Here is a 17346-nt window from a genome sequence, read left to right as displayed (position 1 = left end):
GGGGCCTCAAGGCCTCTTCCAGGGCAGGAGCAGCCAGACACAGACCTGCATGGCGGGAGGTGACCCCCCCCCTGCCCCCCAGGAGAGGAGAGGTGACAGTGACAAGGGGAAGCCTCAGTAAGTTCTCAGCCCTTCCATGACACACCCAAAGGTCACGGCAAACAGCGACCTCTCTCCACACCAACAGGGCACAATCAAACAAGGACGCCCCCAAATTTAGGGTGCCCCAGGAAGAGGAAGAGCTTAGCGTTGGGGCCAGAGAAGCCACCTACTGAGAGAGGAGAGGAGAGGGCCTGGGGCTGGAGGGGGCCGGGGCCGGGGCAGGGGCTAGGGAGAGGCTCTGCTAGCCTGAGCGGGGGCGGGTGTGCTCAATCTGGCCTTCCTTGGGTTGGCTTCCTGGAGATACCCCAGGCATGGGGACGGGCTCCCAGAGTCTGGGGGGTCCTGGCTACCGGTGTCCCAGAGGTAGGGTTCTCAGGCCGTGGGATGCCCATACCCAGCACCGACACAGACAGCAGCTGGGACAGTGTGTGCCCCCAGTGTGTGCTCTGCCCAAGCCCCGTCCCAAGACGGCCCTGGGACCCCCAAGCTTCCCCAATGGCCCAATAGGAACAATGGAGTCCTACAGGAGGGGAGGAGAGAGAAAGAGACCAAGGCGCTGGGGACATTCGGAAACCCAAGAGGGGCAGCCTTGGATTCAGGGGTCAGCAGAGGACACTGGGGTGACATTTGCCAAATCGGCGGTGGCTGGAGACTGTCCGCCTCCCGACACAAGCCTACGCCCATCACAGACTCAGCGTCCTTTATTGCACAGCGAGACTGCGATCCTTCCCCGGTGTGGGCGCGGGTGGAGAACCCCTCGGCCAGGCCCCGGTGCGGGGGGGTAGGCCGGCTCAGCAGTCCGGCCACAGGAGGGTGAAGGCACCGCGGCTGCAGCGGAAATCTGGCTCTGGCTGCCCCGTCTTGGGCTCCACGGAGACCAGGCGCCGAGCCCCGCGCTGGGTCAGCGGGATGCAGTCGGAGACGCGGACCTCCAGGGCCCGGCCCTCCCTGAAGGACGGAGGTCAGGGTCAGGACGGGCAGGGTTCCGCAGCCCCGCAGCCGCCCCCGCGCCCCGAGACTCACCCCTGGCAGTGCGCGGCCAGCACGCCCACCAGCTCCCCGACGCGGTTATCCAGTGGCGGCCGGGAGCGGTGCAGACACACCACCAGGTCGTCGTAGCCCCGCGCGTGCAGCACCACCAGCTGGTCCCGCCCGCTGGTCACGCTCAGCCCGGTCACCTGAAGGGGGCGGGGTCTCAGGGTCAGGGGCGCGGCAGGCCCTCCTCCCCAAACCTGCACCTCCACCCCACAGCCCAGCAGCACAGGCCCGCCCCCCGCACGCATCTTCCCCTCCCCAGCACCCCGCCCACTCCCCTCGGCCTCTCCTGAGCTCCCCTCCTCTCCCCCAGGCCCCACAATCCTGCTGTCCCCTCTAGGTCCCCTTCCTCCCTCTCTGGTTCTGCCCATAAAGGCGAGGGTCGGGCAGGGCGCACCGCACACGAGGGCTTTTTGCCCTAATGGAATGTTCTAGATCTGCACAGTCTAACGTGGCACCACTGCTCACCTGTGGCTCTCCAGCACCCGAATGTGCTGGTGCCACTGACGAGCTGAACTTTTACTTTTCTTTCCTTTTCATTGCATTTAAATAACCACACGGGTCGTGGCCACCATACCAGATGGTCCTCCAGCCTGACAGTTACACGGACCCCCAGCCTCAGTCCCTGCCCTGGGTTGCCCCTTGGCCTGTGGGAATATGAGCTGCGACTCCAGGGAGCAAGTGGGTCACAGAACTGGACAGAGGGGTGAAAGGCGGGGACAGGGTCCCAGGGGTGGCAGCCACACACTGCAGCCAGCTCCACGCGGTCCAGTGGCGGAGAACCCCGGGCAGGCACTGGCACAGATGTGGGGAAGAGGGGCCATGTGGCATTTCGTTCTGCCAAAGAGTGGAGCAGGAGGGGGGCGAGGAGGCTGAGGATGGGGCTCTGGGCTCCCCACCCGTGGGGCAACCGGAAGCCTCTGCAGGCTGTTCAGCAGGGGCGCATGGGGCGGGGGAGGAGTTGCCGTCCTGAGCTGATGCTGAGTTCTAGAAAGCTCCGGCCATCCCAGGTAGGCATGAGGGGAGGGGCCCGGCAGTGCCCAGCAGGACACCAGGCCAGCTAGGGCCTCACGGATGCCCCCGCCCCCGCACAGGGCTCACCACGTCCAGGGGCACGGCCCGCATCACCCGGTACTGCCGGCCCGGCTCCAGCTTGTAGAGGTGCCGGTCTGTGAGCAGAAGCGCCCGGTCCCGGCTTTTGTTGAAGCGATTCACCTGCGGGACAGGTGCTCTCAGGGTCACTTGCCTGCCCCAGGGGGCTCCCCAGCAGGTGTGGCCAGTGGCCTCGCCTCCCTGAGGCCACTCTCTCACTGACGAGGCTGGAGCTGACGACTTTTGAAGTTTCAGGGTCAGCTGTGAAACCTCTAAGCTAGACCTGGGCCAGGGCTGCCACGGGCCTGCAGCCCTGTATCCACTGCTCACCTTTCGGACATGGCTGGAGAAGAGCACGGCCCCGAAGCCGTCCTTTTCCCGAAGCGTCTTCAGTCGCTGAGCAAACAGGCCTGAGGCTGTGGGGTTGTCTGTGGCCTGAGGACAGATGGGGGCTGCTTGGGATGGGGTCTTGGGACCATGCTTGACTGACAGCAACTCTCAGGGAATTGGCACAGTTATCCTTGACCTCAGAGAACCTCGTCAGGCCATGCGCCAGCCTCCTGGTGGGTCCACCTGCCACGCTGGCTTCCCTAAGGCCCACCGCACAGACCCCCTGCAGCCCTGAGGTTCTAGGCACACATGTCTGTGCCGTCCACACCACCCACCAGCCCAGCTCCCCACGCCAGGCCCGGGCAGACTGAGAGATGGAAGGGGCTGGGTGGGACCTCGCTCCTCCATGCCAGGCCACCCACCTGGGCAAGCCTCTCGCCCCTGAGCCTTCATCCCCTGCAGAATGGGGCCAGGGGGCGGCTCACAGCACCCGTGTGGGCCAAGGGGGGCCATGGCATGGAGTCAGGGGGCTGTGCCTAAGAAGGGGGATCTGTGCCGGAGAATGGGGGGGCTGACCTGAAAACACAGGAAGGCAAGTGGGAGTAGGGCAGAGGGGGAGGTGCTGAGTAAAGCCCAGGCTAGCTGGTGCTGGGTGAAAACCCTTGCACTTCAGAGGCCAGGGGCAGGAACAGAGGGCTACAGCCCACAGGACAGCCAGGCTCAGGGAGAGGACAGCTGAGGCGGACATGGGCAAGGTTTCAGCCTTGAGCCTCTCCTTGGCACCCAGACCCCACAGCCCTGACACTTACGGAGGACAAGTAGTCCCGGGCCCAGGCCCGCCGGCAGCCCCAGTCCTGTCGCAGCTCCTGCAGGGCCGCCATGGCGGCCACCTTGGCCTTGATCTGAGCCATGTCTGAAGGGGGGATGTTCTTCACCAGCTGCCGGGCCCGCCACCTGGAGAGGGCCAGGTGGTCAGACAGACCCCTGTGCAGGCCTCACCCTTCCCTACTCCTGGTTCTGCCCCTTTTCCTGAGAACACACGTTAGTGCCTTTTCATGTCCCTTCCCCCACAGGATAAGGCCAGGCCCCTCAGCCAGGCACTAGCCACCCTCTGTGTCCCAGCCTCCCTGGTCTCAGTGGAAGGTGGCCTCTCCTGCTCTGAGCACGCTGGTTGCCCTTCACACCTCTCCTAAAGAACTCCTACTCAGCCTTCAAAGCCCTGCTCAGTTGCAGAGTTTCCCCCACTTCTAGCTCTGACCCACCACCCTCCCTGCAAGCCTCTAGCAAGGAGATGGAGGCCTGCATCCCCTCCAGATGTCCAGAATGGTGCTGGGGACATTAGGAATCTTCCACCAGCTGTGGGGTGTGGGCAGCCAGCTGATGTGCACAGCCCCCTGTTTTCTGCTTATCCAGTGGGACCACCTGTCTCCTGGCTAGCACCAAGGGGTTCAGATGGCCCGGTCCGGGTGTTCAGTGGGCTCTAGCTGAGTGGAAAAGAGTGAGGGGCGGTGGCAGAGGGTGAGTACCTGCAGAAGAGCGCCTGGCAGATGTCCTGGAAAGGCTGCAGCACAGCAGGGGGCAGCGGCCACACAAGGTCACGGCCGTAGAGCGGGGGCTGCCGTGCAGCCTGGAATCGCCGCTGCATCTCTGCCAGGTGAGCACGCACCTTGTGCCTCCGGAACCAGCGCATGATGGTGTAGACGGCCCTCAGTCGCCGGAAGTGCCGCCTGGCCAGCGTGCCTCGCCATGCCTGGGGGGCCAGTGGGAGGTGGTGCTCCATTAGGCCCTGCCAGGCCCCGCCTCCCTCACCTTAGGAGACCCCAAAATGGAGGGGCACCCGAGAATGTAACCATCAAAACCCAGACTGAAGATCCTACAAGGCAAGAGGCCCAGCGAACCCACAGATTAAAAGAGACTTAAGCAGCGTATAGACCCTGAGTTGAACAGACTGAGGACACGACTGGGGACGTGTGGTTATTGACTGGACAGGAAAGCAGCAAGTCAGTGTGAACTTTCTAAATCCTGTTTCTGTGATGCTATTAGGTCATGTTCTTAAAAAAAAAACCCTGTGTGTTATAGGAGATAACAGAGGTAACAATGAAATGCAGTGTGTCGTCCTTAGTTGGATTCTGGGTTTTTAAAAGATGTAATGGGGGACTTCCCTGGTGGCGCAGGGGTTAAGAATCCGCCTGCCAATGCAGGGGACACGGGTTCGATCCCTGGGTCAAGAAGGTCCACATTCTGTGGAGCAACTAAGCTTGCGTGCCACACCTACTGAAGCCCGCGCACCTAGAGCCCGTGCTCCGCAACAAGAGAAGCCACCGCGGTGAGAAGCTCACGCACCGCAACGAAGAGTAGCCCCCGTTCACCGCAACTAGAGAAAGCCCGTGTGCAGCAGCAAAGACCCAACACAGCCAAAAAAAAAACAAGACTGCTCTACCATACCATTTAAAAATTAAAAAATAAAAGATGTAATGGGTCATAGTGGGACCCTTTCAGAAATTTAAATATGGCCTACATATTAGACATTCAGATGTGTAGAATATATTTTATCAGTGTTAGGTTTCTTTTTTTTTTTTGGTCATGCCCTGCAGCATGCGGGATCTTAGTTCCCCCACCAGAGATGGAACCCGTGCCCCCTGCAGTGGAAGTGCAGGGCCCTAACCACTGCACCGCCAGGGAACTCCCAGTGTTAGACTTCTTGAATGTGCTAATGTCAGTGTGGTTGTAAAGGTGGATGACCTTGTTCTTAGGATATGCGTGCTGAAGGATTTAGGGGTGTCATTACTTTATATGGTTTGGGAAAAAATACAAATATATGCATATGTGAGTATCTGTATGTGCGTATGGAGAAAGAGAGACAGAGACGGGGGGGAGGGGAGAACATAATTGGAGCAATCCAGGTGAATAGTAATCATTGTACAAATCTTTCCACTTTTCTGTAGGTTTGAAATGTTAAAAATAAAAAGTTATGGGGAGAGGTGGGAGAATCCTTATCCTTTGGGAAGACATACTGAAATGATTATAAATGAAATGATTTGCTTCCGAATAACTGGGATAGAGGTGCGATGTCTACCCAAAACCACATTGGTCATGTGACGTGGTTGACACAGGGCAGTAGCGTGTGGGACTAGAGCACACCATTCTGCACGCTTTTCTCCAGGTCTGAAATCTTTCAGAATAAATGGAAGAAAAGAAGGAAAAAGGAAAGGAAGGAAGGAAGCCAGATTCCTGAGTGTCTTGTTTTGAGCACCTGGGCCTGAGGCTGGTGGCCACGGAACAGAGGGGACCCGAACAACAGCCCCACTTTTTTTTTTTTTTTTTTTTTGCGGTATGCGGGCCTCTCACCATTGTGGCCTCTCCCGCTGCGGAGCACAGGCTCCGGACGCGCAGGCTCAGCGGCCATGGCTCACGGGCCCAGCCGCTCCGCGGCACGTGGGATCCTCCCGGACCGGGGCACGAACCCGCATCCCCTGCATCGGCAGGCGGACTCTCAACCACTGCGCCACCAGGGAAGCCCCACAGCCCCACTTTTTGCTTAAGTCAGTTTCAGTGTCGGTTTGTCACCGGCGAGCAGGGGCTCCCCCGGTACTTGGAAGTGTGCCTGTGCTCTCCCCAGGTAACGCACATCCCCCCAACTCCGGGTGGTACACATCCATCTCTCCCCTCCCCCCAGGTAACGCACACAGCTCTCTCCTGCCCATCCTCCCACGCCCTCCCTGGGGGCCGTCCAGCCCCGCCGCACCTTCTGTAGCAGCAGCACGATGATGGGGATGAGACACGCGCGGCTCTGCTCCAGCGTGACCAGCGTCCGGGGCGAACGGATGAAGAGTTTGCTGTGGCCGAAGGCCACGTCCCCCTGCAGCCCGTGCTGCTCCAGGAGGGCGCTCACGGCCGCCCTATCGGAGCCCAGCAGGTGGTTTGGCCACGTGTACTCACAGGTCATCTTGTACCTGTCACAGAAGGACCGGGCAGTGGGCGCCAGACCCTGTGGAGGAGTGCGGATTCGCCCCGCCTTGACTCGCCCCGCCCCCATCCCCCCCCCCCCCCCGCCCCTTCCCATGCATGCAGGCTCCCGCCTTGAAGTCTGAAAAGCGCAGGCTGCTTTAGGCACCCGTGGCCCGCTGCTGGAACCCCTCAAGGACACGCCCCTGGGGGAGGGGGCCGTACCTGAGCAGGAATCGAGAATAGGGCTGGCGGGAAGCGAAGCCAGCCCTGCGGACCCTCACGTTCTCCAGCAGCCCCAGGTATGCGACCTGGTGCCGACAGTGGCCCTCGTCCAGCTTCGCGGCCACCTTGTCCTCATTGGGCTTGATGCAGCGGATGTAGAAGGGCTCCTGTGGGGACAAAGGACACTTGGAGAGGCCAGTGTCACGGCCCTACAGTCACCTGGCAGGGGCAGCAAGTGAGCTGTCTCCATCCTGCCGTCTCCATCCTCCCACGCTGCTGTCTGTCCGCGTGGGGAAGAGGCTCTCAGGGGAAGGGGAGGCTGAGGGCCCAAGGGCAGGCCGAAGGCTGAGGCCAGGAGGAGACTGGGGATGAGGGGTGGCGGGCAGCATGGGACCTGGGAGCCCAGTGCTGGGTGCGGGCAGGAGGCTGGCCCAGAGCCAGGTTCCGACCGGGCAGCAAAGTCCCTTAGCCCTTCCTTTCGCTTCCCAGAGGCCCTGCTGAGTCTCTGGATATTCTGCTGTCCTTCCACTGCCCCCTCTGACTTTGGGCCCCAAGCTCTGTAAGGTGCTCGTGCCACTTTCGTGTCCCTGACCCCAGCTTCCAGAAGCTAACCCGTATCTGGGCAGCACCAGGGCTGGGCCAACCCAAGCTCTGAGCAAGGTCTCCCCCAGCCCATCCCCAAGAGGCAATGAGGCCAGGGGAAGGCTGCTGGGACCCCGCATTTACTCAAGCCTCGGCCTGGTCCAGGGCATCTTAACCTGTGCAGTGGCCGGTCCCTCCCTGCTGGAGGGGTTGTGGCTTGCAGCAGAGAGGAAACAGAAGGATCCGGAAGGATCCAGACTCAGGGTGGGGTTGCAGGGTGGGGGGGGCCCGTACCTTGGAGGCCAGGTTTTCCACCAGGGCCACCATGGAGTTCTTGAAGAGCGTGCCAGCCGTCAGGGGGCGCTTGGTCACCTCCGTGATGTCCTGCTGCCCATCTGGCCACATGGCCCGCAGGGTGGGGTCTGTGCTGTGGACACAGGCTGCATGGCCAGCCGCCCTCCAGGACAGCCCACACCCCAGCCTGGCCATTTGTAAGCTTCATGGCCTCAGCTTTGACCCTCAGGCTGTCTGTGAGGGTCAGACCGGAGTGTCTGAAGGCCCTTCCAGCCAGAGCCCCTGGGCCCTCGCCCTCTGGTGCCCACACGCATGGCCACAGAGCCTGCTCACCTGTTGTACAGCAGCCGCTTGAAGTCCTGGAAGAGGGAGTCTCTGTTCTTGTCAATGAAGCCCTCCACCGAGTACCTGGTCGGGGGGGACAGGGCCACTGAGGAGACGGGGCCCTCGGACGGCCCCCAGCATGCCCCTCCCCCTCCCCCCACCTGGTCAGCCTCTCTTCCTTCCTCCTCACGTGCTCGTCTTCCTTCCCCTGTCCTTTCTGTCTTCCCTCTCATCACATAAGCCCTCCTCCCTCCAAAGCTTCTCTCCTGAGAGATGCCAAGTGTCACATCACTGAACCCTGGCTCTAGCGCATACGTGCGGTGTGACCTGACCTAGGACAAGTTACTTAAACTCTCTGTGCCTCAACAGAGACCACGAGCTCAGAACAGTGCCTACTGAGTTTCCAAAAATATCCGCGATTGCAATTACAACCAGGAACTCCTGAGTCATTGGTCTACTTTGTTCCAGTGGCACCGAGAGCCTCAGATTCATCGTCTCATCCTTTGACTGTTAGAAAGCTCAGTGCTAAAATCTTGGCTTCACTTGCAGCTCCTAGAAAGGCTCAAGGCCATGGGATCTGACTTCTGGTGGCTTCGTCTTTTGGACTCTTATTTCTTCTCCTTGCGAAGGACACGTTGGACACTTGTGCCTCTCTCTGTGTCACCTCAGATCCACTTCCAGGTGAGGTGAGTGACAGGGAAATTAATAATAATCATGGCCACTCCTGGAAGACACCTGGGGCCTCGGTACTCAGTGTGTGGCCCGAGGACCCGCAGTGTCCATCTGGCCTGGGAGCTTGTTAGAGACACAGCCTCTCACCCCTCTGCTCCTCCTTGCTGGCCTGCACCTTGATGTGCAGGCTTTGCTCAAAGCGTGACAAGAACTGGCCCTGGCCTAGGAGCAGAGGTCCACCCTGGCTGCACCTCGGAATCTCCAGCCCCTCTCCCAGAAATGGGCATTTTTTAAAAAGCTTCCCAGAAGATTCTATGATGCAGCCAGGGCTGAGAATCGCTATCTTAAAAGCCCCATTGTATGTATGCTTTTTACTTGTGAATCTGGTGAAGGGAATATTTTCAGTGCCTTAAAAAGGGGAAGGGGCAGAGGAGGGGGACCAGATGCTCAGTGGGGGCCCTTACATGACATCCCCTGCATAGTGCTTGATCCGGAAGTCTCGGCCAAACTCCATGGTCTTGTCTGTGGGGCAGAGCTATGGCGGGGGAGGCAGGCCAGGTCAAGGCACAGAAGGTGTGGGGGGATCTGGGGGAGGGGGGGCAGTCCTGCAGAGAAGGCTGAGCCACCGCCAAGGACCCCACCCCCACCCCAAGACAGGCACCGTGGCACCTGTGGCGCCCTTTCCAGTGCTGGGACCAGCCGGGGGTGCACAGGGCGGGGGAGACCGCAGGGGCGGAGGGGCACCTGGTGGCTGGTGTAGTGCGGGTGGTGGCGGTGGTGCGTGTCCAGGGTCTGCAGGAAGATCCGGTCGGTGATGGGGCCCGCACTGCCGCAGGCCTCATCCAGCACAGCCAGGATGCCCCGGTGGGGCCGCTCCACCAGGTCCACGATGGTGGCGTTGTTGAAGTACTCCACCTGCGGGAGGGCAAACAGGGCAGCTCCCGAGCCCCGTCGGCCGGCCTCGCGCCCGAGTTCCTGCCCGGCGCCCGCTCCCCCACCCCCCCACCCCGCCCTCCTCTGCACACACCCGCCCGCCCAGCGCCATGACTCTCCCTCCGGGCCCGCGCTGTGCAGGACGGCCCGGCACTCACGCTCTGCCAGGCGATGCCCTCCCGCTCGTACTCTTCCTGCTCCTGCTTCAGGATGAGCTGGATGAAGAGCTGCTGCAGCTTCTCGTTGCAGTAATTGATGCAGAACTGCTCGAAGCTGGGGGCGGAGGGGCCGCTGAGAGTCATGCCTCGACCGCCCACCTCAGGGCTTTGGCTCCACGGGGAGCGAGCGCAGCAAATGGCAGGCTTCCCCGCAAACAGATCCCCAGAAGTCTGCCTGAGGGCGCTGGTGCCAGGCGTCCCAAGTGGCCTCTCTGTCGGGGAGCATCTCCCGCTCCGGGCCGCTCTTTTACCCGCCTGCCCCCAAGTCCAGCACGCACGCCCTGGAGTGGATCTGGGAGTCCCAGCGACGGGAAGTGAGCCGAGATATCGCCTTCCCAGGCACCAGTGGACGGCGGCACAGATAAGGCCGGCTTGAAGGCACGAGCCTGGGGCCAGGGACCGACCGGCACTGACGCCGGACCCCCTGCTCCCCAGCCCAGCCGAGCTCCCCAGGACTAAGGCGGCCTTAGAGGGTGGGCGGGGTCAGGGTGTGGTGGCAGGGCTACCCACCTGTTGACAGGGAACACCTCGAAGCCGTAGATGTCCAGCACGCCGATGACTGTGTCCTTGCCGTCGCGTCGGGGGTCCCGGTCCCGGGGTTCCATGACACGGTTGATCCGGTCCACCACCCACTCAAACAGCCGCTGGTACACTGCCTGGGAAGAGGCCAGGAGCCAGCTGCCTCTGACTGCCTCTGGCCTCGTCTCCTCCGGGAAGGCCTCCAGGTTGCCCCCCCACCTCCAGAGCACCTTGGCACAGGCGTCCCGGGCATAGCTGGCCTCGGCCGCAGTGTGGCCCTTCTCGATGAGTTCCCTGCCTCCCGAGGCCACGGTGCGAGCCAGCAGGCAGCGCAGCACCATCTCCCGGGGTGTGGCCGTCAGCTCAGCCACGTGGTCCACCAGCACCTCATCAGTCACCGCCAGGCCCCTCTGCTCCAGACTGCCCTCCTCCGGCTCCACAAACTTGATGTTTCCCTGGTGATACGGGAACCATGAAGTCAGGCTCTGCGCCTCAGAGGAGCCTGCTGCACCCCTCTGCCCCTGGGGGGGCGGGGGGAGGCAGGGACACGGGGTACAGTAGAGCTTGGCTTCTACCACATACACAGCCAGAGAGAGAGAGGGGAGCGCTTCCTGGAGCATGCCAGAGCCTTCCCCAAGGCTTCCCACCCGAACGTCATGTGAATGGTCCCACTGCATCCTTCTGCAGCTGGCTATGTGCTACCCATTCCTCATGCTTCCTCAGAGAGAACTAAGGCTCAGAGGCGCTGAGTAACCTGCCCAAGGCCACACAGCTCTTAGGTGACGGAAGCAAAAGGCCAGTCTGCATGTGTTCAGCTTTACTGAGCCCAGACTGCCCTTGCCTGCTAAGTCCGGGCTGATCTGCCAGACAAGGACCAGGCCCATTCTGGGCACGCAGGGCCCACGGCTCAGGGCCCGGCCTGTGGGAACCCACAGCCAAAGCAACTCAGTTTCAGCAGAGGGAGAAGTGGGCCAGTTACATGGCTGGTTGTCAGAGGCCAGTCTCCTCCTCCAGGGGAGGCACCCGGCCAGGGCACCGCATGGGGAAATGGCGGCAGAGCCCACAGCCAGGCTCACCAGGTGCAGAATGGCGGCCAGGATCCGGTGCACGGAGGCCACCTCCTCAGGACTGAAGCCGATCACCCGCATGGCCTCCGTCACCGCCTGGTGGTGGCTCTTCTCGTCGCTGTCCAAGACCTGGGGGAGAAAGGTCCCAGCACCCAGTGCCACGCTGAGCCTCGACTCCTCTGTCCCAGGGAGCATGATCACCCACTGCACCCCCATCCCGGCACTGAGCCCCGATTCCTCCAACTGAAAGCCTGCCGAGTCAGGGCCCCCCCAGTCCCTCTGAACCATGCACACAGCCCTGGCCCCTGCTGAAGCCACTGGCCACTAGCACCAGGGTCCTGGGACTAAGCGTGATTAGAGCCTCGGCTCCCTGCCCCCACTCACACTGAGCCCCGCCCCCTGGCGGGTGAAATTATATAGCGCGGGGTTTCTCTGCAGGTGCAGTTCTTGCAGCTCTTTGTCCTCACAGCCCCGCAGCACCTGGAGGACCCGACACCCCTCCGTTAGGCCCCTGAGCTCCAAAGACCCCACCCACGTACGCAGGACAAACAGACGCGTCCTTCAACCACCGCTGACCCAACAAATTCATGGTGTGGGTCAGCACAGTGATGGTGTGGACACCGCCTGAGCCCAGGGAGAACCTACTTCTAGGTCAGATACTGTGTAGACACCACACCTATCCAGGGAAAGACCACTTCAGTGGTCACAGAGAGTGACCACAGAGACCCACTTCAGAGGTCAGACACATTGCAGACATTGCCTGTGTCCTGGGAGGACCTACTTCAGTGATCAGACACCATGTAGACGCTGCCAATGTCCAGGCAGACGCACTTCGGTGAGTCAGAAAGAATGTAGATACCACCCAAGTCCAAGGAGACCTCGCCTCAGTGGGCCAAACATGGTGTAACCACCTGAGTCCAGGGAGACACCACCTCAGTGGGTCTAACCCAGTGTAGACACTATCAGTGTCCAGAATCCACCTTAGTGTCAGACATGGTGTGGACACTGCCCTGCCCGCGTCCAGGGGGACCCCACGTCAGAGTCAGATGAATGAGGTGTACACACAGCCACGTCCAGGGAGCTCCCACTGCAGTAGGGGTGGGGCCGGGGCGATGGCACGGAGGGAGAGGGGAAGGAAAGGGACTGTGGGTGGGGCAATCAGAAGTCCTTCCCTGCAGGTCTCCCCCTGCCTGCTTTGGCTCACCTGGTAGAAGGCATGGAAGTTCCTCTCGCCCACGTGCTGCTTGAGGACCCGAGACTGAGGAGAGAGGAGCAGCTGGACAGAGGCCTGGATGTTGGCCCCACCCCAGGGGACCTGTCCCAGAGCCCCTGGGGCAGTGCAGGTGGGGGTGGTGGCTGACCTGGCTTCAGGGGGAGCCCCGCCCAGTGAAGCTGGGACACCTGAGAAGGTAGGTTCCTGTCCCCAGGATGCCAGGCCTGGGGGGCTCGGCGTGGTGGGGCAGCTCTGCCTGGTCCCCCCAAGGGAGGCCTTTGTGCGGCCCACCTGCCCAGGGTCTCAGTGTTAAGGCCCACCTTCTCCAGCAGGTAGCTGTGGATGTGTCCCCCCACGGGGTCTCCTTTGAAGTCAAAGTTGATATCCATGTACTTGCCGAAGCGGCTGGAGTTGTGGTTGCGGTTGGTGCGAGCGTTGCCGAAGGCCTCCAGCACGCAGGTGGACTTGAGCAGCACGTCCTTGACCCTGCGGGAGGCAGAGGGGCCGAGGGGCTGTAGCGCAAAGACCTCGCACTGGGGGCCGTGCCCAGGTCCAGCATCCCCGTCTGAGGCTTCCCCATCACAGGAGGAGAGGGAGCCTGAGGGCCTGGCCTCACCCTGCGCTGCCCCTTGCAGGCCTTTGACTCTGAGATGCTGGGAAAGGCACCTGCAGGGGGCTCACGTCGGTTGTCCTGTAAAGCCTTGAGCCTTGAAAGGCATTGGCCCTGCCTTTCCAGACCAAAGCTGCAGCCCGGTGAGGAGCTGGGTCTGCACGCTCGGCGCTGCCAGCCGTGTATGCTTGGGAACTTCCATCGCTGTTCCCACCCCACTCCTGCCCCGAACCCCACCTTACCCCACCTCAACAGGAAGAGCCGGGGCTCCCACACAGCTCCTACAAATGCCCGCTGGTGAGCAGCTGGCAGGCAGGTGGGCCCTGGGTTCCTGACCCAAACCCTGACACCCGGCCTGGCATCCTGGGCCTTCCTGACGGGCCAGCCAACCTCTCCACTTCCATCAGGTCCCGGTGAGGGCTCGGCACCCGTCTGTCGGCCCTCTGCACCTCACTCCCTTCCTGTCCCTAGAGGAAGGGCACCCACGTGCTGGGCCTCGCCTCTCCTGGGGTCGAGAGGTCCGGGCTGCGGCTCACCTGGAGGCTTGCTGACAGCCACTGAACTGGGCCTGAGCCGGGCTCCATTGTGTCTCGTGCCCCCACCAGGCAGGAGGCCGCTCCCCACCCCCTCCCCAGCCTCACCTCTCCACCTCGGCCCTCTGGCTCGGGTTGGTGACGGCAGCGATGTACTGCATGATGTGCCTGCTGGCTTCCGTCTTCCCTGCCCCACTCTCCCCTGCCGGAAGGAAGGACAGTCAGACAATTTCTGGCTGCTCCCCCTTAACCAGCTCCCGGTGCCCATCCCCACTCCCAGGTGCTCCAGTCACCTCCCCATCATTGACAGATGAAAACACCGGGGCGCAGGGAGGCTGTGAGCCAGAGCCTGGGCCCTGGCTGCAGGGCAGGTACCTGAGATAACAATGCAGGTATCCCTGGACCGGCGCTTCATCGCCCTGTAGGCAGCGTTGGCCACAGCATACAGGTGGGGCGGCCGCTCATAGAGCTCGCGTCCCTGGTACCTGGCGATGGCCTCGGGCCCGTACAGGGGCAGCTCCTGGTAGGGGTTCACGGACACCAGCACTTCACCGATGTACGTGTAGATGTGGCCCTTCTCGAACCTGGCACAGGCAGGGCCAGTCCTCAGTGCTCGGGGCCTCGGGGACACACACCTAGGTCCCGGGGCATTGGGCCCAGGCGGGAAGCCTTGGGGCCCTGGCCCACGCGCAGGGCTGAGAGTAGACGAGGGAGTCGGGGGGGAGAGGGGGTGCCGGCTGACTTGAGCCTTCCTGGTGCCGTTTGCCGGGAGTCGCACCCCACACGAGGTGGTGGTGGGATCCAGGCTGCTCTCCACGGGGATCCTGATGTCACGGGAATCATGACTACCCACTTTATTAAGGGACTGACTTGCCCCAGGCCTCGCTGGCCAAGGCAGAGCTGGCAGTGTGGGAAGCTGGGTTGAGGACCAGAGCAGATGGGGGTGGGAGGCGGAGGGAGGGGCCTCCAGCTGTTTCCGCCTCAAGACCTGGGCGGGGACCCAGAAGCAGAAGCGACCCCGCCCAGCCCCACCCAGACAGCAGGGACTGGGAGGGGTGCCACCACTCTCCCCCTGCCACACCCGGCACCTCCTCAGAGTTCTGGGCGCTTCCCTGCAGGAGCCTAGTCACCCGGAAGGGTGCCTGTGTGCATCATCCCTCCCTCGACTCTTCTGCCCTGGGAGGAGCCTGCTGCCCTGACGGACCCGCCCTGCCCCTGACAGCCGGTCCCGGGTTCCTCTTCCTCAGCTGCCTCAGACGGACGCGGGAGTTCCCTGGCTTGGCTCCCTGCACACCCGGGACCTGCTGGAGACAGACTCTCCCATCTGCAAGCTGTGTGGCCCCAGGCTCGGGGTTCCATCGTTAATACGGAGATGGTAATACCTGTCTCAGAAGCTAGTTTATAGGAATGAAGTGAAATCATGCTTAGCTCTCTGCCCCCAAAAGAGCAGCTCATTTCCTGTCTGACTCTCCATCCCACAGCCCTGACCTTGGCTCAGGGCCCGCCTGTGCCTGACTTCAGCAATCGGGGGTCAGTGGGACCTGTCCCCAAGCTCTGCACAGTCACCTTCTGCTCCCCCCGGCTGTCCAGGGATGAAGCCAGCTCCTGGTGCCACGACCAACTCCTCCCTGCCCTCTGCCCTCTGGCAAGTAGGGCCCCGTGTCACTTCTACCGGCCATGCCCTGAAGCACCCCACATGCCCTCCTGAGAGTGTCATCTCAGCTTGTCCACCTGCACCCCCCAGGGTGGGCCCTGATCACTTCCCTTGGTGCCCCCAGGGCCCAGCACAGCCCCACTAGGGGGACGGGGCATCCACCCAGTCCGGGGGCCTGGCACCTGCCAGGAGGAGGGGTCAGGAGGCACCTGGGCTGTGTGGGAGGCCCGGGTCTGGGAAGCCTGCTCTAGCACTGGCTGGTTGCCCTGGCCCTGAGGCGACAGTCCTTCCTGTCCCAACGTCCCCCTGCAGTCACGCAGACAGCGGGCTGGGGCTGGCGGAGACCAGCGGGAGTGAGGATGGGGAGAAGGGGAGCCCCTGCCCTAGGTCTACCTGAGCTTCAGGTTCTCCATGAAGTCGTCCATGGTCACTTGGTCCAAAAGCACAAAGTCGGGCTTGCCGCACTCAGGGCCTTCGTCCTCCATCCTGCCGGCGGGAAGCACCCAGACCAGGTTGCCCCGACCTTCCTGTGCAGAGCAGCTCAAGGGAGGGGTGCTCTCGCACAGGCCCAGCCCTCCCTCCCGCAGCCAGTGTGGTGAAGTAGGAAGTGGGTTCTTGTGGCCCCAGGGAGGGTTTGCCCTCCCTGCCTGCCGTCCCCTCCCAAGGGGCTCTGAGCCGTGCTTCCTGGTTCCCCTCAGGGCGTGCCTCACGGTGGAAACTCCGACCCTCTATGATCTCACCCTCGCCCCGAGCAGCCGCGTCTCTGCGGTCCCCAGCCCTGCTGCACCCAAGCCACGGGTGGGCCCCTGAGCGGGGTTTTCTTGACGTGGCGGTGGCTGCAAAAGCCGTCAGCTCTCAGACCTCAGCACTAGGCGGATTTTCGGGTAGGTAATTGCACCTCGACAAAAGGTGAACAAATGCCGATACCCAGGCCTTTGGGGCAGGAGCCTAGGCAGTACTCCTTCCAAGTGTGACCACGCTGCAATGTGAACCACAAAGCCAGCTTCCAGGCTTAGCCCGCCACAGCCACGGGGCTGGTGGTCTGGGTTCGTCATGCCGAGACCCAGTCTTGCCACTGGTCCAGGCTTCCGGATGTTTCCCAAAAGGGTCCTTTGTGTCCTCGGGGCCCGCCTGCCTGTCTCTCTAGTAGTGAGACCCAGGAGCTGCGCCAGGAGCCCTCCTGTCCCACCTTGGTCCTCACCTCCCAGAGGTGTGGCCTCACTCCTCTCCGTGGAGCAGGCGGGCCCTTGACAAGTGGCCAGACGGGCCAGCTCAGACTTCGACCACACGGCGTCCGGGTTGGGGACACGAGGCAGTTCTCTCTCATCCCTCCCCTCGCACAGGGAAGACAGCGCATTTCCCAAGTTTGAGTCATCCGTGTACTACCTTTGGGATTCTCTACTCAAAAAGCTAGTTTATTTAAGAACTGTCTTTCAGTCAAGTCACTTTTTTTTTTTTTAACCTGAATGAATAAAAGAATTTATTCTATGACATTTAGGGTCTAGACTAGAATACAATTTGGGGTTCATTTTAGCTCGAGACTAGAATAAAATTTCTAACCAAGCGTGATCAAAAGTCTCTTCTTTTAAATCAAGTTTTATTGGAGTATAGCTGCTTTCTAATGTGTTAGTTTCTGCTGTACAGCAAAGTGAGTCAGCTACACGTATACATATATCCCCTTTTTTGGATTTCCTTCCCATTTAGGTCACCACAGAGCATTGAGTGGAGTTCCCTGTGCTATACAGTAGGTCCTCATCAATCAACTCACTTTTTAAACTCTGAAACATTGTTTGATATGCAAGGGTTTTTTTCCTTCAGAGACTTTAAAACGAATACATATCTAATGAAATTGTAAAGTGCTTATTTTCAAACGCCTGATAAAACCAAGCCTCACAGCACTGCGCCCATTGTTCTGAGGGGACCCTTCCGTCCGGACCAGGCTTTGGCTCCACCCTGCGCCAGGCCTGCGGCTTCTCGTGAGCAAGTTCTGGTCAAGTT

The 17346-nt window shown here is 61.4% G+C and overlaps 1 protein-coding gene across 1 annotated transcript; it reads right to left on the bottom strand.

The window, feature by feature from the left end:
• Positions 1 to 570: 570 nt before the first annotated feature.
• On the bottom strand, positions 571 to 15911 carry MYO1G (myosin IG). Its single transcript, XM_079931509.1, has 22 exons — positions 15742 to 15911; positions 14070 to 14278; positions 13803 to 13896; positions 12872 to 13037; positions 12543 to 12596; positions 11723 to 11818; positions 11348 to 11467; positions 10502 to 10726; positions 10263 to 10408; positions 9693 to 9807; positions 9346 to 9516; positions 9066 to 9136; positions 7939 to 8013; positions 7606 to 7738; positions 6730 to 6896; positions 6305 to 6512; positions 4086 to 4309; positions 3369 to 3513; positions 2560 to 2664; positions 2239 to 2352; positions 1126 to 1280; positions 571 to 1050 (listed from the first exon to the last, which is right to left on the bottom strand). The coding sequence occupies exons 1-22, from the start codon at positions 15831 to 15833 to the stop codon at positions 894 to 896; spliced, it is 3042 nt and encodes a 1013-aa protein (XP_079787635.1). The 5' UTR covers positions 15834 to 15911; the 3' UTR covers positions 571 to 893.
• Between the last annotated feature and the right edge of the window lie 1435 nt (positions 15912 to 17346).

Source organism: Stenella coeruleoalba (assembly GCF_951394435.1).
Source record: "Stenella coeruleoalba genome assembly, chromosome: 9".
Classification (NCBI taxonomy): Eukaryota; Metazoa; Chordata; class Mammalia; order Artiodactyla; family Delphinidae; genus Stenella; species Stenella coeruleoalba.
Note: the sequence above shows the minus strand (reverse complement) of the source record. Positions and strands in the feature narration are given on the sequence as shown.